The 22,214-nt window shown below is 42.3% G+C and overlaps 1 protein-coding gene across 1 annotated transcript in view; it reads left to right on the forward strand.

Annotated features, from left to right (window-relative positions):
* The window catches only part of celf5a (cugbp, Elav-like family member 5a), a 339,264-nt gene that overhangs the window by 269,058 nt on the left and 47,992 nt on the right, over nt 1–22,214 (forward strand). The window contains exons 5-6 of the mRNA XM_061824403.1: nt 4,433–4,512; nt 15,504–15,650. Of these exons, the coding sequence (XP_061680387.1) occupies nt 4,433–4,512; nt 15,504–15,650 (227 nt within the window). The remainder of the gene's footprint in view (nt 1–4,432; nt 4,513–15,503; nt 15,651–22,214) is intronic.

Consider the following 22,214-nt stretch of genomic DNA (forward strand, 5'->3'; position numbering starts at 1 on the left):
GGATGCCCCATTTCCAGTGGAGCATAAAGAAATGGCGTATCCTGATTTTTATGCAAGCGCAATAATTGCATTGTTTCCCAATTCGACAGGTTTGTGACAAGCTTGGCATTTTGGGGCAGCGAGGATGTTTCCTCGGACATGCGCCTGGTGCAGTGACAATTTGGTGGCACAACGTCGATCTAAACCTTCATCTGCTGAGACCATGCCTAAGTCCAACACTAGCTAGATCACTGGTCTAGCGAGATTTTGGTGAATTTGATCAGGGCATAGGCAGATAAATCTCTATGTTTTGTAGATATTTGTAATGGATGTCAGACATATTCCATTAATAAATATGTAATCAGTAGGCATTGAATCTCTGAGTCATTGCAGAAATCAATTCATAGTTAGTTTTTTTCTTTAAATCACGTATCGGGACACACAAACAATCGGGAATGGACATACGGTATTTAAGTCGCCAGCTGTTATCTCCAGCTCATTTTGTGTTTAATTAGGGTACACACTCACATTGTCTGTTGCCACACCAGCCAAGATCAGTGACAATGTACAGATCACTCCGATTACGAATCATTCTCTTCCGCACAAAGATGTTTCGTGCGAGACTTTCATTGTGTCGTATTTAAAGAGAATGAGATGAGCCGGACATGAGATCGACTGTGTCGTGTTTAAATATGATGTCTTGCATTCGTCTTTTTACACCGGTCACGAAAATAGGGCCTCAGGAGTTAGGTGTATTTTATTCCTTGCAGGAAAGAGGGAGAGATTGTAGAGAGCCACCATGCGGCTTGAAGTATCCAAGCTCTTTTCACGAACTCAGAAGCCGCTCTCACGCTCACTCTGAACGTAAGCCGCCTTGTCATCACAAACATATCATTGTTTACGGTTGCTTGGGCGAGGGCGTGCGAGAATAACCTTGGGCAATGAGCCACGCGCAGCTTCACCCATTCTAAAGACGAAGGCATTATTATCTGATCAAATGTAGCAGCCTTGATTATGACATTCATCATCTTGTGATCTCGCGGACCCTGATTGTATCCCCGGTGATGTGTCCACCTCAGTGCGCAATTGGATCAAGAGTGGCTTCCCGCTGATCCTAAATCAAAATGGTCTGCACCGCTAAATATCAAACCAACCGTGTAAAATAAAAATAATGCAATAGTAGAAGGGGCTTGGTATATGGACATCGCTGAAGTTCCTAAATTCACATAAGAGCGTTAGCACAGAGCGACGGGAATTTTTTTTTTTTTTTTTTCCTCCTGACATGTCTCTGCCGCTTATTCCCCAGCTAGCGCTTATGGAAATCGTTGTGGAATTATATCTAAAAGGACTGGAAGCCGGAGCATTGTGGCTCTGCAGTAGTTTGGAGGAAGAGGAGGAGGGGAAAGATGGATGTCAAAACAATTCATATGTCCCCGCTGTGAGGGTGCGCAGGGCCGGCCCAAGGAAGCTTTATTTCTCTTTGTGTGGCTCAGCCGTGTGCTCTGCATCAAGGAGCGCTACAAAACTGTACGTGTTCAATTAAAACAGTGGGAAATCACTTTGTTGTATGTTATTTTTAGTATGTGATTTTTAATCATCTCTCAGTGATTACGTTGGATTAAAAGGCGCTGATACTTCTCTGCTCCACAATCTTTCACTGGCTGCAGAAGTCATTCGATATTATTACTACTTACTTGGACAGACTTTCTCACTGCAATGGTGTAGCTTTTCAAGTAATAAGCAATCTTTTGGCTATTTTTTTTTTCCCATTTGACTTGCGAGCAAAATTTTTACTAGCACAGTGAACAATTACTGTAATTTCACAAGTACTGTAATTCTGCTGTGAACTTGTATTTCACAAGTCCTGTAACAGTTTGGCAGCGAGAACACGGTTCTTTAAAAAATAGGTTTTAACGAAGTCAAAACAAGGAGAAACACACGTCTATTTAAAACGATGACACAACTTTACCTTACAAAAGTCTGCTTAGCTAAATTCCAAACAATAGAAAACGACATAGGCTAACCTAGACTCTCTGTGTAGCAGTGTTATAACACTCATCAGTGCTCATCTGCGCTTTTATCTCAAGTAGACTTGACTACTGTAATGGTCTTCTGACTGGACTCCCAAAAGTATTAAATGCAGCTCGCGTTCTGACCAAACCAAAGCGGCGAGAGCATGTAACTCCAATCCTAAATTCGTTGCACTGGCTTCCAGTCATCTTTAGAGTAGATTTTAGAGTTCTTCTACTGGTCTATAAATCACTAAACGATTTAGGTGCTGAATACATGAAAGAAATGCTTACAGAACACAAACCCAGTAGAGCTCTGAGATGGACTGACTTAGGTCAAATAGTGGAGCGCAGAGTCCAAAGCAAACACGGTGAAGCAGCATTTAGCTATTATGCTGCACACAAATGGAATAAGTTGCCAACAGAGGTGAGGTCAGCCCAAAGTGTGAATGTTTTTAAATCCAGGTTGAAAACTCTTCTTTTTTTTTTTTTCTCATGCTTTTTAGAATATATCCACTTTTTGATCATATTACTTGCACTGTATGCGGTTTTGTCTCTTTTTTTTAATATTTCGTCATTTTTATTATTTTTATTACATTTTAAATGTTTTATCTCTTTGTTTTCAAATGCCTTGAATCATGTATAGCACATTGAGTTACCTCGTGTATGAAATGCGCTATACAAATAAATTTGCTTTGCTTTAATCAATAGCTACTTATATTGCAAATATTGCATCACCACAAACAAATAACAATAATCATTATTCAAAAACAATGTTAGTCCAGTTTACTCAACGCTTGCATTAATGAAACTCTTTTTGTGTCCATCTGCAAAACATTTATACTGCCCCCGAGTGGCCGGTTTGGGCACATTAGAAATCCCTCCGAATGCTCATCAAGATCCACAAACTGTTTTATCCATCCATTTTCTGTACCGCTCATTCTAATTAGGGTCATGGCCGTGTTGGAGCCTATCAGAGTTGTCTGGGCGAGAGGTGCGTGCCAGCCATATCCAGGGCACATAAAAACAAACAACCATTCGCACTCAGATTCAGAGCTACGGACAATCTAGAGCAGGGGTGTCAAACTCATTTTTGTCGTGGGCCAGATTTTAGTTACGGTTTCTGTCAGAGGGCCATTATGACTGAAACCGTGAAAATCGGGAATTGACCAATCATATTACATTCATCCATTTTCTTAGCCGCTTATCCTCACAAAGGTCGTGGGAGTACTGAAGTCTATCCCAGCTGTCAACGGGCAGGAGGTGGGGTACACCCTGAACTGGTTGCCAGCCAATCACAGGGCACCTTGAGACAAACAGCCGCACTCGCAATCATACCTAGAGGCAATGTAGAGTCTCCAATTAATGTTGCATGTTTTTGGGATGTGGAAGGAAACCAGAGTGCCTGGACAAAACCCACGCAGGCATGGGGAGAACATGCAAACTCCACACAGGCGGGACCGGGCTTGAATCCGGGTCCTCAGAACTGTGAGGCCAATGCTTTACCAGCTGATCCATCGTGCCGCCTACGAATCATATTTACACATTAAAATTTATCAACTAGTTTTGGAATCAGAAATCAAGGGTAGTGGGTTTTTCAACTATTGTTGATGTTTGGTAGCACAAAATTTATGGAAGCTGATACACATGATTTGCCTTCAGGGGCCACATAAAATCATGTGGTGGGCCACATCTGGCCCCCGGGCCATGAGTTTGACACCATGATCGAGAGAATAGGGAAAGCGACTTCAATCTCAAGGCACTGCTGGCACCAAATAGATACTACAAAGTACAATAGTTTTTCTTGTACTTTGTTGGGTATATTTGACAAGAAATGACAACAAAAAATAAAGACGCTACGCCACAGTCTCCACTAAGATTTCCCTCGTTCTGAGTCTCGTCTGGAACAAAATGTGTCCGACCATGTGTATTTTTAACAATAAGACGGCTCAGACAATATATATATATATATATATATATATATATATATATATATATATAATACTTTTTTTGTATCGGAGTCATCCATTTTCTATTTTAGTGACTGAATATTTAATGATCAACATGTAGAAAGATGCTAGTGAGACGCTTCCTATGTTTTTTAACCACAATATTGGAGAAGGACATGTACAAGGACAAGTATCGATCCACATCTTGTCGCGGGCCAGCGTGACTCCGAGTCTGGCCCGTGTTTAAAATGCACAGACGGGCTTGCAGTGCTAAATAGCACACTTTTCTACTTCATCTGTGCAGTCTTTTGCCCGTAGCTTCCGCCCGCTTGTCACGGCCGCCCACTGTGCAGGGAACGCGCGGTCCTTTCTTTTTGTGATGTCTGATCCACTTCCACATTCTTTATTTACATCGTCTTTCTTTTTCACCTCGCTTGACTGATTGCGCATTCATGCCGGTTGTGTGTGTCTGTCTGTGTGTGTGTTTTTCTCCAGGTTGCGCTTTTGTCAAGTTCTCCACACACACCGAAGCTCAGTCAGCAATTGGTGCCCTCCACGGAAGTCAGACAATGCCAGTGAGTACTTTTTCTTTTTCCTCGCACTAACACTCTACAGAGCTCGTGCTCCTACGTCAGCGAAGTCACGTGACTGGCCATACTGCCGGTCAAGCAAAGCATTGCTCAATCCTAAATCGGTTGGAGATGACACGGAAATACGTCTTATAGCACGATGCCCAGAGTTTTGTCCTTTACTGTTAAACATTTAGAAATTTATAATAAACAAAGGTACGTGGAAAAATGAGACACTTGGGATAGAGGACCCGTATTTCATGCCAAAGTCGATGTTTTCGCCGATAAGAAAGTGGACTCTTAACCCGCTTCCACTTGTCTTGGACAACTGGATCTACACATGGATCTGGTGAGTAAGTCGGCGAGATTTACACGGAAGAGTTTGAAAGCGTAGAAAAATCTGGACGCATATGAATATTTAGTTGCTGGATATGTTCTCAATCTAGAATAAATCCCACATAGTGAAGAAGCGTCTGCGGCCACACGTTACACTTCGATAAACCTCTCCGTGACAGACTTTTTTTTAAAATATGGATTGTTCTGAAATGAGTTCAATGCGTATTTAAAAAAAAACAAAACGCTGGGATAGGCTTCAGCCCCCGTACACGGAAGCGTGTTGCGGCCACACGTTAACCTATGTAAACATCTGTGTGACCGAAGGTTTATTTTCTTTTTTAAATTTTTTTTTCAATGCATATTTAAAAAGAAAAAAAAACATCTGTAGCGGAGAGATTTACTGAAGATTAACTTGTGGCTACTCCCTGTCTTTTTTTTTTTTTTAACGCATTGTTCTCAAATGAGCCAATTTTGGGTTGTAAATAGTTCTTGGGAATTTGAGATTGAGAAGATTGGTTTATTTTCTTTTTTAAAATTCGCATTGGATTCATTAGAGAACAATGCATGTTAAAAAAAAAAAGCAAAAAACATCTGTCGGGAGAGGTTCACTGAAGTTTAACATGTGGCCGCAACACGCTTTCCTGTACGGAGGAGCCGACTCCCTGTCGTTTTTTTTTTTAAATCACATTGTTCTCAAACGAGCCAACTTGGCACTATAAATACTTCTTGGGAATTTGAGATTGAGAAGAATAATTCCTACCTTAAGTGAAGTGATCGCTACACAGTCGTGTGTATTTGGTTGGGCACCATCTTTCACGTTTAATTGCCGAAATCCATCGATCTTTTCTGGTCTTTTCAGCAGGTATTCTATAGAAAGATCTCTTTGAATATCTGTCTCGTCTGTTGTGACAACCAACAGCATAACAAGTCTCAGGCAGTGTGTATATTCTGCTCCGGTTCAATGTCCCCCATACTGTCGAGCAGTTCTTTTTGACCAGCAATATGGCGCCGTGAACATGGTGACGTCACGTGCACAAGATCTATACACTACTTGATTGTAGTAGTCCCCTCAACCAAATACCATTTCCAACATGAAAATCATCACAGCCAAGAGAGATTTTGATTTTTGTGGCTGAGATGGACAGTGCACCACCAGATGTAAGGCATAATGGATCTGATTATATTAGAATGAAATAGATGCACATCCAGAAAGATTGAGCGTAGTAATTGCTTGCAGCTAGCAGAGGCGCTGTGATTTGAGTCTCACCGAGTTCGTGGTGAAAAGAACTGAGGTTTATTGTTTAATTAAAAAGGTAGTTTGTGTTTATAATTATGAATCTAAATGAGCTACATTTTAAATAATTTATCTGATTAAATGACTTTTTCTTCAATAGGAATATGACCAAAGATATCTTTTAATTTTTGCTGTACTCTATATCATATATGAATATAAGTATTGTTTGATGAAGTGGTAGTTTTTCCTCCATGATCATTCAAACATGTACAGAATAGTGATTCTATCACAAAATTTGTATACATAGAGCAGACATTTAAAACTATTGTTGGTAGCAAGAAATAAACAACAAGAGGTAATAACACTGACGCCCAAAAAATAGATTTTTCAAAATTCGATATTAAAGAAGGCCCTGCATTCAAATTTGTACGTACCGTAATTTCCGGCCTATAAGCCGCTACTTCATTCACATACTTTCAACCCTGCAGTTTATGTGGTTATTCGGCCAATTTGTGCATTTTTTCTAATGGTGTCAAGGGGGCACTCGAGCGGAAAAGGTAAGCATGAGACCGGTGGAATATATGTGCCGAGGAAGTGACTTTTACCGATCCAGCCCTGTTAGCGCTGCGTTAGTGTGTTACTGCTATGTCTCAGTGATTTCTACCAGTATGTTTTTGTTTTTAACTGGCCCTGGTAGCACAGCGCTAGCATTAGTGTGGCGCTAGTGTTAGTGTTAGCGCGGCGCTAGCGTTAAACTCTCTGTATACTGTCTTTGTAAATATCTCGTTTCAATGTGGGATTCAATGTGGCCACTTGCAGCTTTTACACAGCTGCGGCGTATGTATGTACCCAATGGTATTTCCTTTACAAATGTACTGGGTGAGGTTGAAAACTAGGTGCGCTCTGTAGGCCGGTAATAACGGTAAGCTATCTAAGTTTCTGACCAATGAAAAACATTTAATGTGACTTCAAAACAGATGACATTTTACTTTTATACCTCAAATGTTTCTTGTGTTACGGCTAAAAAAAAAAATAAAAAAATGGAGAAACATGCTCTTTATCGGACAGCAACAATATTTAGTGTTATTAGCATATTTCTTGAAGTCGCGCCACTGGGGTTCGCCGTGGTCATCTATGGTCGTACATTTCTATTATTGTTGGAACCTTAGTGGTGCATGTTTGAAAATAAATGGGCAAAGTGAAAGGGTGATGATTGAATATCTGGAGAGTCGTCAATCAGCAGTGTTCCAGTTACGTACATAATTACTGTCTATAACTGTGGCACAAGGTTACAAGCGCGCCATGTGTCCTATGAATTCCGGATTCGCCGCTCAAGAAGCTAATTTTATGCTTACGTCTGAGGCCCACTCGGAGTAAAAGAAACAGAGTCTGCTTAGAGTCGGCGTAGTTGGCAGGGGGACATCTCTTATTACCACAAAAGACCGCAAGTGTGCGGCGCTTTCATCTGCATTTTTTGTTTGTTGGAAGCAAGTGGACCCTGAACTCGCTCCCTCCCCCGTCTCTTTCTCGCTATCTATCTTCCTACCTCTCTTCACAGCGCTCGTGTTTGTCCTTTTATGATTCCATTATTAATGGTCGCCAAATGTGTTGCGGCGAGAGAGCCACTAGAAAGCCAGCTGTGCCGTTTGAGCGAAACCCTGCGAGTCAATCTAAGTGCAAATGACTGTAGGTCGCCGGGAAAGACTCTTGATGTCCATTCTCCATAGATACTGTCCTTCCCCATCGCTCCAGCCCCGCTACCCGCGCTAGCTCTTTGGCCCGTGCTCGTCTCTCTTTGCCGTCCTCTGGGGATATTTGGCTATAGACTTGTTTACTCCACCTTTCGCCACATTGGCTGCTGAATTATTCATCCGACTATAAGCAAGAGGCCGAAGGGAGGGGTGGGGGGTGGGGTGAGGGGGGTGTAGAGAGGGAGAGGAGTGAATGGACGGGATTTATACCTCCTGCTCTGCTAAATTGATTATAGAAATATGATCAGCATCTCATATCCTGAGGCGGACGGCGCTAACCCTCAGCGGGCCGTGACCGTCCGTTTCAATACGTGGACTGCGCTATGTAGTCGTACCCGCGTGTGTCCCTAAGCAGGTCACCCATACGTTGATTGCAAAAAGGAATCGAGAAAGCAATAATGCACTAATCAGCATTGACAAACCAATATATGATACTCCATAGCCACACACTATTTATGCGTCTATCTCCACTACCTAATGATTTAGAATTTATAACATAATGCTATGTACTTTTATCGCAATTTACATGTGATCACATAATATATTTTTCCTTATCAGCTGATACTGATATTAGGGGCTAAAAATAAAGCCACTATTAGCTGCCATCTGATATATTGCAATATAGCTAAAATACGAAATGAGCTTTAAAGTCCACAATCCTAATGCTAACACAAAATTGGTAATGCCATAGACAGCTTTACAAGTAGCATCTACTGTATGTGGAAGCGTCTTAACGCTTTAAGCAATGGGTTTTTGAACATGATCATCAGATTTAGAAGAAACATAGTACTCACAGGCACATATTCTTTATCCTCTGTGAAGAACGACTAATGTTACTGCATCATTTTGAAGAGCTGAAATGGATTATTGCAATTTTCATTCACTTAATTAGCAAAGGATAATTTGAGATGTGATTGTTTTGCAAGCAAATTAAACTTGCATCTCAAGGTGCCAGCAATTAGCAGCCACTGTGATTTGACGGGCGCGTATGCGCCCACGCGCCATCGCACTCGCAAATCTGCACAGTCGAGCACGAAAAATCACGCGTGCGAAATTTGTTACGAGTAGAAATACATGGATATCGAAAGATGTCGCTTGTTTTGTGTAGTCTTGACCAATGTTCCCTCGAAGCTGCGCAATTGCGCACTTGTCGCACACTCTCAGCGCACATGGAAAACAATCCAGCGCAGTGAACCACAGCCTGACGTCTTTTTTTTTTTTTTTAACACGGAAGCACACGGTCTTCAACCTCCTGCACAGGCGACTTCTACTTCCTAGTTTACCCGACACCGCCCCCCCTCTGCTCTTAAAGGGGTACACTCATAATTACAAACAGAACACACACCTATAACTTTATATCTGTGGGCATGACTGACCACACCCGTAACCTTATAACTGCGGGCATGACTGACCACACCCGTACATTTTTCAAATGTGAGTGACTGAATTAGTCAGACTTGTACTCTGACTGCATTCCCCGTGATTGCTCTATGCAGTCTCTCCTCCTTTAAAATAGTTAAAATTACCCCATGTTCTTGACTTTGCAGTGAAGGATATTCGAGACTCATGATAGCATGTCTACCAAATTTCATGTTCCTATTTTTTTTTTCTTTTTAATTGTGAGGTTTACACCTCAGAGCCCTACCAGTCAGACATTTTCATCAGGGTTAACAAATTTGGTGGACTTTTGAAATCCTCACTATTTCTCCAGGAAGGTTTCCCATCCTCACAACTGTGAACATGACTTGTTGGTGTGTGTGCGTGCGCACGCATGTCTGCATGTGCATACATAGAACAGAGAGTACATTGAGGCCTGCAACTTATGCACGAGCACACACTTTCTATATCAGGCTGCCTGTTTTTCACTCTCACAAACCACGAGAAAGGGTCAAAGTTCTCCCTGACTGATCTTATTTTCCTGTTGCAGAAGTTGAGACGAATACATTGGTGTTATTCAGGGGCCACTGGACATTTTGTATGGATAACATGTGTGAGTCAGGTAGAATGAGAGCGTTTGTGCCACAGACACTATGTGGAGTTTGCAAATAAGTGTCACTCCATGCATATATATGGCTTATTTATTTTCCGGCCCTCTATATGTCTACAAATGTATCTGTGATGGGCATCCGTTTCCAAATAACTGTAAACAACTACGTGTTTGTGATCTCGGGGGGCTGGGGGGGGGGGGGGGCTTTTGTTTAAGTGTGATAGCAGCTGCTGCCTGAGTCAGAAAACCTTGAATACTACTATGTTTGTTTGTCGCTTTACAAGCTCCCCTCATTTTTAGGGATCAGACAACCTAAAAACACAACTACCGTAATTCCCGGCCTACAGAGCGCACCTGGTTATAAGCCTCACCGAGTACATTTGTAAAGGAAATACCATTTGGTACATACATACGCCGCAGCTGTGTAAAAGCCGCAAGTGCCACATTGAAGCACGAGATATTTACAAAGAAAGACGGTACAAAGAAAGAGTTTAACGCTAGTGCGGATGCTAACAGGGCCGGCTAAAATAAAACCTACCGGTAAATATCACTGAGACACGCCAGTAACCCAGCAGCAACACGCCAGCAGTGCAGCGCTAACGCTACCAGTGCAGTGCTAACAGGGCTTGGAAAAGTCACTTCCTCGGCACATGTATTCCAACGGTCTCATTCTTACCTTACCTTTTCCGCTCGAATGAGAACGAAAAAAAATAAAGAAAATGCACAAATTAGCAGCATCACCGCATAAACCGCAGGGTTGAAAGCATGTGAAAAAGTCACGGCTTGTAGGCCGCAAATTACGGTATTTAGGAAGTTCTTAAGTGGCGCGAAGTAATAGAAAGTAAACATTAAGCAAATAAGTATAAACTATATTGTAATTTTATTTTTTTTTTATTGAAGGGGTGCTAATGTGTACATTTCTCTCATTGGACAAGTGCAACAGCAGCTGCCATGTTAGTCAGACCTTGGATACTGCGTTTCATGTCTGCTCTATGTAGTACTGTATCAATTCTTACAAGAAAATGATAAGAACAGCTGTGTATTTCCCAATATTGTCACAATAATAAAATAGATCAGGAGGCTTTGATCAATTCTGATGAGCAATCGCTGATGTTAGGAAGCAGAGTACAGTATTTAGTCATGTCACGTGGTCGTAATTGCAAAGTAAAAGTTAAAGTGCATTGCAATGGTCCTATTTTGTAGTAAAATAAAGTGCAAGTGCTGCTATATTTCATTTGCCCCGATGAATAATAAAGTGCTTCTGCAAGCTACTGGTGTGTTGTAATCCAGATTGAAAGTGCTGTTTGATTGCTCTATTAAATTACTTTATGGAGTCTAAGGGTACCCCCCTTAGACTAGAATTCCCCATCATTGATGAACATTGATGGAGAGCGCATTGTTTACCTCGCTGTTCACGCAAAGCAGGTTAAAATGTAACGAGATTTTTGCTTAAAAGTTCACATGCCTATAGCGAAGCCTTCGACACATTACAATCTAAAATTGTATTAACTGGTAGCCTGGCGACGTATTTATTGACATGCAAAGGGGAAAATGTATTATCAAAAAGAAAAAAATGTCCGTGTCTGTTAAATATATACATTTCACCTGTAGAATTAAAAGAGAACAGTTGACAAAGAAATGTATGTACAGTAAATATAGATATGTAATAGCCTTCTTCTTCGTCGTCTTTGAAAAATGTACCTTGACACATGTAATTAAAATTACCAGAAGGGGCTGCTACATGTGGTTAGATAACCTAATACTGTCTTTGTCTCTATACGAGGTGCAAGCAGCATGTGGTTCATTACCCAAGGTTATTTCCAATTTGTGTTTCAAGTAGCCGACTACAAATGTAAGATATGCGCTTATGTTTCCAACGAGGAGCGGCTCGAATCGTTGACTTCTCTGTATTCCGGAGCGCCGCCGCCCTTTTCCCGAACGCTGCCACTGTTAAACCTCTCGATAATGTTACTGACAAAAACACTAAAACAAGCCGGACAGACAAAACGGATAAACCGTGGCAGTGTACAAGGGTGTCAAAATTAACCTTGGTATTGGCTGAGAGTGCTCATAATGTGTTGTGTTGCAGACACAAATAGTTGTGACAGTGATGTTTATTACCGCCTCTTCCTCAGTTATATTTTGTCACGACCCATCGGAACGGAGGTAGGACCCAAATGCAGGAGTACACGGGAGACACAGAGGTAATTCGGGAAAAACGTTTATTGTTCCAGGGTCGGGGATCGGGCAGGCAGTCAGGTGCAGCAGCGGTAGTCAGGACGTCGGGCGGAGAGAGCAGGTCAGCGGGCAGGCATGAGTCGGTACACGGGAGATCGATCAAAGCAGGCAGGAGCATCAAAGGAGTCAGTCTTACGGGGTTGGTCGGAGGACAGGCGGAGGTCGGTACACACGGGAATACGATCAGAGATACGGGAGTGCTGGAACGGGGCATGAATCGCAACGATCTGGCCCGGACCAGTCGTCCCCATGGTCCTATATACACCGGAGCCAATCAGCCAGCATGAGGCGCAGGTGTGTGCCTCCCAAACACCGCGACCGCGCGGGCAACCGCGCAGCCAGGGCTGGCTTTACCGGCAGGATCATGACATATTTATCACCACTTTGTAGTAGCAGCAGATATTCAAATAGTCCTGAATGATGCTAAATGTTTTAGAAAAATAATAATAATTAAACGGAGAAATAATGTGATTACGGTTTGGAATGAGCTGTAAGTCAGTCTTCGTTTCTGTTTTGGCTTGTAAAGACTACATTTATTGTAGTTAGAGGTGTAACCAACATGAAAACCTGAGAGCTGGTTATGGGAAAGAAAAAAGAAACTATAAACAGTCGGAAAAATACAAAGAAAGAAAAATACTGTAATTTTACCTTGTGTGAAATAGCAACAGAATAATTTAGAAACAGGAAAGAAGGGGCAGGATACCAAGAGGACATACATCCTGGCAATACATCGGGGTCTCCAATCTTAGCAGCACATAATAGTTTTTGTCCCAGTCTTGTTGCCGTATGATGTCCCGCTCCATAGTTGTTTGAACCTTGTACAGAAATTTTTGCGACGTGCGGGTCAATTTCATACTTTTATCAAGACAACACTTTGCTTCCATTTAAATCATCCATACACGTATTTCACACACAAATCTGCACAAGCACTTATAGTGAAAGCTCAACTTTAAAATATATATATATGCCGTACATAATAGTATAATAATAGATACCTTAATAATATAATAATAGATACTTTATGTACTATTTAAAGAATTTGCTTATGAGTAGACTCGTACTTACTGCCGCTTTTCATGCTAGTTTCATGATCAACTGGCAATGACTCTTCACTGTGCTTTATTCTTATGTATTTGAAACAATTTTCCAATGATCCCAACCTTTTTGAGAAATTGGGATCAAGATTATAAAAGTTTTGGGACCATCTCTCAGACCTTCAAAGCTCTTCGCCGATCTGATTTTTGATACGTCAAACTGATGACCTTTTCTAGGCAAATAGGGGCGTGGCTTATGAGGACGGCAAATGGCGGGCACCGACAAAGTTCTCATTCACTAACGTGGTGGTGAGAAGAAAGTGGTGACAACGCCATCGTAAAACTGCGGACGACTGCTTTTATCGTTCCCAAAAAATAAAATTAAAGTTCCTTATCCGGTGAACATCACCCCTCATTCGCCACTGTGATTGACGCTATTGACAAGCTTGCCCCAATTTCAGAGGGGTGGGATGGGGGGGGGGGGGGCACCTAATTGTGAGTGACACACAACCTTTCACACCGTCGGATCAGAGTAATATCTCGGCCTTTTATGTGCATCGATTGGGCACAATAGGGGCGCGGCGCACCGGAGAGGCGGTGCGCGCAAAAAGGTCAACTGTAGCGCTAAATCATTTGAGGATTCTTAATGAAGGGTGTGTGGCCGGCCCACCTGCTGGGTCTGTTATTTCGCGCTGCTGAATGGCGACGGCGGCGACAAAGTGCCAGAGGAGCAAATGAAAGCAATTGCACCACTTTTTCCTTTACGCGCCGGTCAATGGTCGCTTGCTGATGGCGCGTCCATTTATAGTTTCAAAATGAGTGGGAATGTTTTCCCCCCCTTTAACCGAGAATCCAGGTTACTGACAATACTTGTATTTCGGGGATAAAGCTAGAGGATGTGTTATTACAGTATTATAATTGGGGGACAATGATCCTTATATAGCATTTCATATTCCTTTGATATATATATATATATATATATATATTATAGATATATATATTATTTTTTATATTCCTTTACATTTGGCAAAAACATCAAAAGATGTATGTGAGGGAACAGATCAAAAGCACATACATTTCAGACAGAAAAACTAAGTAAAGAAGACATGAATGCGGAATCGTGATTTCAGGAATATACATCCATCCATTTTCTTAGCTGCTTATCCTCACAAGGGTCACGGGGAGTGCTGGAGCCCATCCCAGCTGCCAATGGGCAGGAGGCGGGGTTCACCCTGAACTGGTTGCCAGCCAATCGCAGGGCACATAGAGACAAACTATCACGAACCTCTGGTGCGGCGGCGGACTCAAATGCAGGGCTTCGAGGCAGAGGCATAATGTTCAATATAGTTTATTCCGGAAACTGGGTCATATACAGTGTAGCAGTCCGACAAGGCAGAGGTACAGAAACGCTAGGCTAGTCGTAAAACCAAAAGACATACAGCAAGCTCCGATGAGTCTGGGGCAAAGTAACAAACTCAACAGGACAGTATCAAAGTAAAGGGCACAGAATGTCTGTGTCTAGGGTTACTGTAACTTACGCATAGAAGCAGAGAGTCCCATAGGCAGTGAATGCAACTCACTAACGCAAGGCAACGAACTGGCAAATGCCAGTGACTAAAACTCCATCTTAAATGGCAGTCTAATTACAGTCCAAATGTGAAACAGCTGTGACCGGTGGCCCAGCCTTGCTTATGACACAAACAGCCGCTATCACAATCACACCTTGGGGCAATTTAGAGTTTCTGATTAATGTTGCATGTTTTTGGGATGTGGGAGGAAACCGGAGTGGCCGGAGAAAAACCACGCAGGCACGGGGAGAACGTGCAAACTCCACACAGGCGGCTCTGGGATTTTACCTGGGACCTCCGAACTGTGAGGCCAACGCTTTCCAGCTGATCCACAGTGCCGCGATTTCATGACTCGGGACAAGATCAGGGTTACGTTTCAAAGGCTGAGCAAGATGATATGATATAGATTTTAGAGATATGTTATATGATATGTTATGGACCTCTAAAGAATCTTGGAAAAGTGTCAGGAAGACTTTACATATTGTTGATGTACAGTACTTGCATGAACAGGCAGGAAAGGAAGATCGTTATCGTTTGATAAGATTATTCAGTTTTTCTTTAAAAAAAAAAGAGGTGTAGATGGTTAATTTCTTACAGACTCAGAAGTTCTTCTTAAAAATCTCTTCTAGATTACCTGTCGTCTACTCTGATGCTATATGACGATCATTCCTGAATGAAAAAATAATTAATAATAATAAGACTTCTGAAACGGCATGTACTCATCCAAACCTACCGCAGTACCTCAGTCATTTCAGTCCTGAAAAGTCAACTTAGGTATGCCCGGTTGAGTACCGATGTACCGACGTGACCTTTAACCTTGACCCGCTCTTCTCGCCGCCATCCGTTCAGGGCGCCTCCTCCAGCCTGGTGGTGAAGTTCGCCGACACAGACAAGGAGCGCACCATCAGACGCATGCAGCAGATGGTCGGCCAGTTTGGCATCTTCAACCCCGCCATCGCCCTTCCCTTCAGCACCTACAGCTCTTACGCACATGCGGTGAGTCGGAAAAAGAGGCGCGCGCTCGCTCTGCGTTCCTCATAACACACACGCTTTTGGCATCAAGTAGTTGGCGGGTATACAAAGGAAAGTGCAAATGGCATAAGATCAATATGTTAATGTACTGATAATTATTTAGCGATTCCAGTGGATGTGAATGTGTGGACCTGCAAGTACCAAAATTTCCAGCCTATAAGCCGCGACTTAATTTGTGCATTTTTTCTAACGGCCGCAATGGGGAACTCGAGCGCAAAAGGTAAGAGTGAGACTGGTGGAATGTAAGTGCCGAGGAAGTGACTTTTACCGGTTTGGTCCTGTTCGTGCTGCACTAGCATGTTACTGCCGTGCTTCAGTGGTTTTTACCTGTATGATTTTTTTTTTTTTTAACCGGCCCTGTTAGTGCGGCGCCAGCATTAGCGTTAGCGCGGTTGTGCTAGCGTTAGCATTAGCACGGCGGCGCTAGCGTTAAACTCTCTCTCTACCGTCTTTCTTTGTAAATACCTCGTGTTTCAATGTGAGTTTCACATTGGGCACTTGTGGCTTTTACACGGGTGCTTCTTATGTATGTATCAAATGGTATTTCCTTTCCAAATGTACTGGCTGAGGCTTATAACCAGGTGTGCTCTGAAGGCCGGGAATTACGCTACATACAAGATTTGGTTTGGTTCTTGAACGTTTCGCACCAAAACAAACCATTCTAAAACTCTAAATTCACATTTATTGTGTATGAATTAACTGTACTGCATTGTATTAAAAAAAAAAAGTTTAACCACTGTAACTTTAGGCATTGTTTGAATATTTAATTTACTGATTATTTAGTATGTATCATGGGTGGCGTGCCTACTACACTTAAACAATCACTGAGATAAATATCATAATATGGTTTGGATTAAAAAGTAAGTTCCTCTCGGCTTGTCCTGTTGGGGGTCGCCAGAGCGTGACATCTCAGATGAACACTCATATTTGTATGGCACAGTTTTTATGGCGAATGCCCTTCCTGACGTGACCCCTCTCGGGAAGTGGAGGCCCCAGTGGGATACGAACTCACAACCCCTGGTTTACCAAATTAATGCTCTAACCACTGAGCTGTGGCTCCTCTCATAATATAATTTGAATGGATGTCAAAAAAAAAAGAAAAAAGTAAAGTTTAATGTTAGTAATTTATCAATCTGTGAATTAGTCGACCACAGAGCAGTACAAAAGTCCTTTTGAAATTGCATCTCTGGCGTTATTAGTTTTAGGACAAATTTCCCGTACTCCCAGAGTTAACCCCCTGACATATTTTTCAAAATTTTCTCCCAAAGGCAACCACACCATTTAGTCAAGAGGTTGATTATTCCGGGCCTCCTCCTGCCCGCCATAAAAGTCTCAAAGACCAATGCACACAAACAAACCCGGGAGTTATAACTTCTTCTTAATTTAAAGCAGCTGGTTTTTGTTTTTGTGTTTTTTGTCTTCCTGGAAATTTTAGCCATTTCCAGCAGTCCATTAAAGACAAATCCATTTGTCCAATTATACTATGCAGACGGGCAATGCAAAAACGCCAAAAAATGGAGAGTCCATCAAAACTATTAAATTAACTACTACCGGCTATTAAACTCACTCCTGGGAGGTCGGAACTGGAGCAAATCGAAACCAACGCCTACTCGTGGCAAAAATGCACAGACGCCTGACAATCTGCACTTGTTTTCCACATTAAAAGGTCAATATCATATTACATTCTCCTTAATAATTATTATCATGATAGATTTGTATTTATACATAATATACAGTACACAATTGCTGATGGATGACATTGTTGCATTTGAATTGGTAACGCTGATTCATAAATGATTTTTATCCATTTTAATGAGGCCTTATTTCACGACGTGGTTGTCCAATTTCATGCATTTTTTAATTTTCATTTTTATAGTTCTATCCGAATACAGCCACTTGGGAAGGGGGGGGGGCATTTTTTTCCACTCGCAATCCCTAAAATCCAGCCACACATTATCAGTCAGGCCGACGAGCTGGTGAATAAATACGTGGAAGCGTTTAGCAGCTACACACTGACATTTCCCCCCGGGAATGTTGAAGTGCAAACGCCAACTAAAATGGAAAAGGGAATACTTGGCTTCATTTATCAGGGCGGCCTGAAAGACAACTCGTAAGGAATGCTAATGTCTGCCTGCCCCTTTACGTGTTTGCTCCGCAACTTGAAAGTTGGCTCTTTTTACAGAATGATGAGTTAATGAAGCGGATCACAACTTGTTTTCGCAACGAGGTCCGAGGTGAAATGCAGTTTTTTTCCCCCTCTCGTGTCATGATTGAAGCCAATGTTTGCTTGTTTTTTTTTTGTGTGTGCAAGCCAACTCTTTACCATAATTACCTAAACACGGGAGGTTCCATTTTCAATGATTGTTTTCCTATCAGTTGTGAGAGGTGTTGCTTAGTTTTGGTTTTTTTTTTTTGGATGGGTGTGTCACTCCATTTAATTGCAGGAACATTCCTCCTAGAAAATGTGAAATGGTTTTCTATTGGCATCATAATATGGAAATCAATGTTGGTTTTCTTTCGGGGGGATTTGCACCCCCTCGTCTTCAGGGGTCGTGCTGATAAATGGAAACATTATCGACGTCAAGGAAGTGGACCTCCACGATTCGCGAAGGATGGGGATTTGATCCGACCAAATGACAACTGACACCCGTATAAAAAAAAAATCTTGAATAAGATGAGTTATACCTAGGTGATATACAGGGAGTCCTCGGTCTACGACTGAGATCCGTTCCTACAGTAGCGACTTAACTCGAATTTTGACGTCAGACATTAACGTCAGAATTTGCATCAAAATACTTTGTATAAAAAAACAAATACATTGAAATAAACAAGATGATGTACTTAGCATTATTGCTGAGAGGTAGCTGGAGGAGAAGAAGGGGAGGCTGTGCTTAGCTGTTGCGAAGGAACCTGGTCCTCAATCCTCTCCATCTCGACAAGTTCAAAGAACCTTGTTTTGTGATCATTGTGTCCGACACAGGAATAGAACCCTTCACATGCGCTAAAATACGAGCTTTGTCTTCAATATTTGTCACAACAGTTGCCTGACTGAAGCCTTGGTGGTGTTGCTGTCTCTCCTTTCTCCAATCTTTTTATGATCTTGAGTCTTCGTTAAACAAAAGGCAAAAAAGATGTACCCTCTCGCTTGGGACGGGTATGTTATCAGTTCTGTGAAGTGGTACATACTAGAGATACGTTTATTAATGAATTCTTATTCTAGAATGACACTTATGCATTAATAATACTGATGGATTAGCATTTTGAAGACAAACTTGGTTGCATACTGACCTTTCTCCCTTTCTTCTCTCGGAAAACGCTCCACGTGTACTTGAGGCAGCCATGTTGGGTCAGGAAGGAAAGGAAAAGAACTCCGTGCTAACTTTTACCGATGAGTTATCCTCTCCTGATACCAATTTATGGCTTCAGATTAAAACACTTCAATATTTTTGATAAACTGAAGGATGTAATGCGTGAAAATCATGATGTCCCAAAAATGGGATGCTCCCCACAAATGTGAAACAGTGTTAAGTACAGCATTAACAGCAATGTTTACTTATCATGAAAAAAAATCCCATTTTCCATGTTGAGCCTTCAAAAAAACGTTTTTAGACATTCTATATTCAAACAAAAGGTATGTCACCTGATTTAAAAAAAAAAAAAAAAAAAAAAACAATTTCAATAACCCACTTTGAGCCAAATTTCACATTTACCGCACAAACAACTGAAAACATCTATCTATCCATCCATTTTCTTCACCGTTTATCCTCACGAGGGTCACGGGGAGTGCTGGAGCCTATCCCAGCTGTCAAGGGGCAGGAGGCGGGGTACACCCTGAACTGGTTACCAGCCGATCTCAGGGCACACAGATACAGACAACAGTCACAATCACTCCTAGACGCAATTTAGACTCTCCAATTAATGTTTATGAGTTGTGGGATGAAACCAGAGTGCCCGGAGAAAACCCAGGTAAACATGGGGAGAACATGCAAACTCCACACAGGTGCGTCCGGGATTGAACCCGGTACCTCAGAACTGTGAGTCCAACGCTTTACCAGCTGAGCCCACCATGCCGCCCCAACAGAAAACAATGAGCATCAAAACTTTCCAGGCGTGTTGTGGTACCACTGACGAAACTGTTCTTAATATTCCTTGCAAATTCATACAATAAAGTCGCCAGTGTTGTTTTACATCTCTCATCCAATGAAGCATCTGCAGTGACAGAAAACTCAACGACGCAGGAAGTCGGGACTTAAAAGGATATTACTGTGAACAAATATTAGACATCACTCAAAACGCATTAAAACACATTTTACTGACATTGTGATAGCTATAATATGACCACTTTCTTATGATGAGTAATATCTTTCATTATTGCGTCACTTACAGAAATTGCTCCTCTCCATCGAATGTCACGACAACAATTCCGGCCTCATCTCTGCCGCGCTTTATAAAAAGCCCATCGATGAATGACGACGAGAGTTATATATATATATATATATATATATATATATATATATATATATAGCCATCCTTATGGAACCGAGTGCACAACTTGTTTGGCTATAAAGGAAATGTAAACTATATGTGAGGTCTTAAGGGTGCTATCCGTTGCCCTCATTTCATTTCATCCTAGCACCGCAGGGGGGTGGGGGGGGGGGGCGGTGCACGATGTGCGAATGGACCATTGGGGAGTCATCGAGAGGCTGTGTCTTTTCTACAGTAAAACTCTCACCTTCATTGCCATTCATGAAATGCACTTCTTTTTTTTTTTAACCTAGGAAATGTAACAACGTGCAAATGGTTAAAGGAGGACGGGGGGGGGGGGGGGGGGTCTCAGATTGGGCCAGGACCCTGCAACAAAGTTCCATTATAATTAAATCCGTTTGACCTTGATTTGTCCTCCCCCACACACCCCCAAAAAAGATGAGCAATCCTAATTTAGATCGGTACCTATTTGTAAACCCAACTCTTGTCAAAAATTTGGGTCACTATAGCCCGTCCATTATTCAGTGAAAATTTAAGGAAAGCGGTGGATCGACACATTAATGTGTCCATCCATCTGTTCATTTTCTGAGCTGCTTATCCTCACAAGGGTCGCGGGAGTGCGAGAGCCTATCCCAGGTATCTTCGGGCAGGAGGCAGGGTACACCTTAAACTGGTTGTCAGCACATGAAGACAGACAACAGTAACACTCACCATCACACCTAGGGGCAGTTTTGAGTCTCCAATGGATGCATGTTTTTGAGATGTGGGGGCAACCGGAGTGCCCGGAGAAAACCCACGCAGGCACAAGGAGAACATGCAAACTCCACACAGGCGGGGCCGGGATCTGAACAGAACTGTGAGGCCAATGCCCTGACCAGTACTGCCTCACATGAATTCAATTTTGCATAAACGTGCCCATTTTCCACCATTCCACAAAGTTATATAGAAATTGGTTCAACAGCTTTTGTATAATCCTGCTAATCAACCAAAAATTGGAAAAAAGGTTACTGGCTTTCCCGTGCATCATACATTAACGAGCATGACGACAGTTTGATGACAAAAGTATTTTCAGCCAAATGTGCTTAAAATTTGGTTTTCTTTGTGGCAGCAAAGGTGGTCTTCGAACACCAGTTATATGTACGCATATTATTGTTCTGAATGCTCAAAAGGATGTTTTGTCACTTAAATATTGAAAAATGTACCTAAATAATTAAATAAAAAACTAAATAATTAAATAAAGACTTGAAAATCTAATACAAATGTATTGTACTTTTAATGGCGGCACGGTGGTTCAGTTGGTAAAGCATTGGCCTCACAGTTCTGAGGACCCGGGTTCATATCCCGGTCCCGCCTGTGTAGAGTTTGCATGTTCTCTCCCGTGCCTGTGTGAGTTTTCTCCAGGCACTCCAGTTTCCTCCTACGTCCCAAAAAACATTCAACATTAATTGGACACCCTGAATTTCCCCTCGGTGTGATTCTGAGTGCGACTGTTTGTCTCTATGTGCCCTGTGATTGGCCGGCGACCAGTTCAGCGTGTACTCTGCCTCCTGCATGATGATAGCTGGGATAGGCTCCAGCACTCCCCGCGGCCCTTGTGAGGATAAGCGGCTAAGGAAATGGATGGATGGATGGATGTACTTTAAAGTTAAATACTGCAAAATTCTACCTGGGTAGTGGATCTTTCGCCTCCCACTAGAGGGAGCCCTCACTTTAATCACACTTTGGGAAGTACTTCATTCCCCCCCCCCCCCCCTGTTTGTGGCAGGGCCTTGCATCATGCTACTTTTGAATTTTGTAACGTCATTAAATTTAGCGTAGGAGTCCAGCTTCCACTATGTAGCAATGATCGGCGGCTGGATGCCGATTCCCCTCACCGCCAGTGCCAAAGTGATACGACGGATGTGTCTTTCCGGGCCAGATAAAGCGTACTCACTCCCCGAAAACGGGAGCTCTGACGCCGAAAGGTCTTCTTTATCTACAAAGGCACACTACGTGTTCGCCCAGCTCGCCATACATCCTGGCTGAAAAAAAAATTGGGGGGGT

This window comes from Syngnathoides biaculeatus, chromosome 7 (genome assembly GCF_019802595.1).
Source record: "Syngnathoides biaculeatus isolate LvHL_M chromosome 7, ASM1980259v1, whole genome shotgun sequence".
In the NCBI taxonomy this organism is placed as follows: domain Eukaryota; kingdom Metazoa; phylum Chordata; class Actinopteri; order Syngnathiformes; family Syngnathidae; genus Syngnathoides; species Syngnathoides biaculeatus.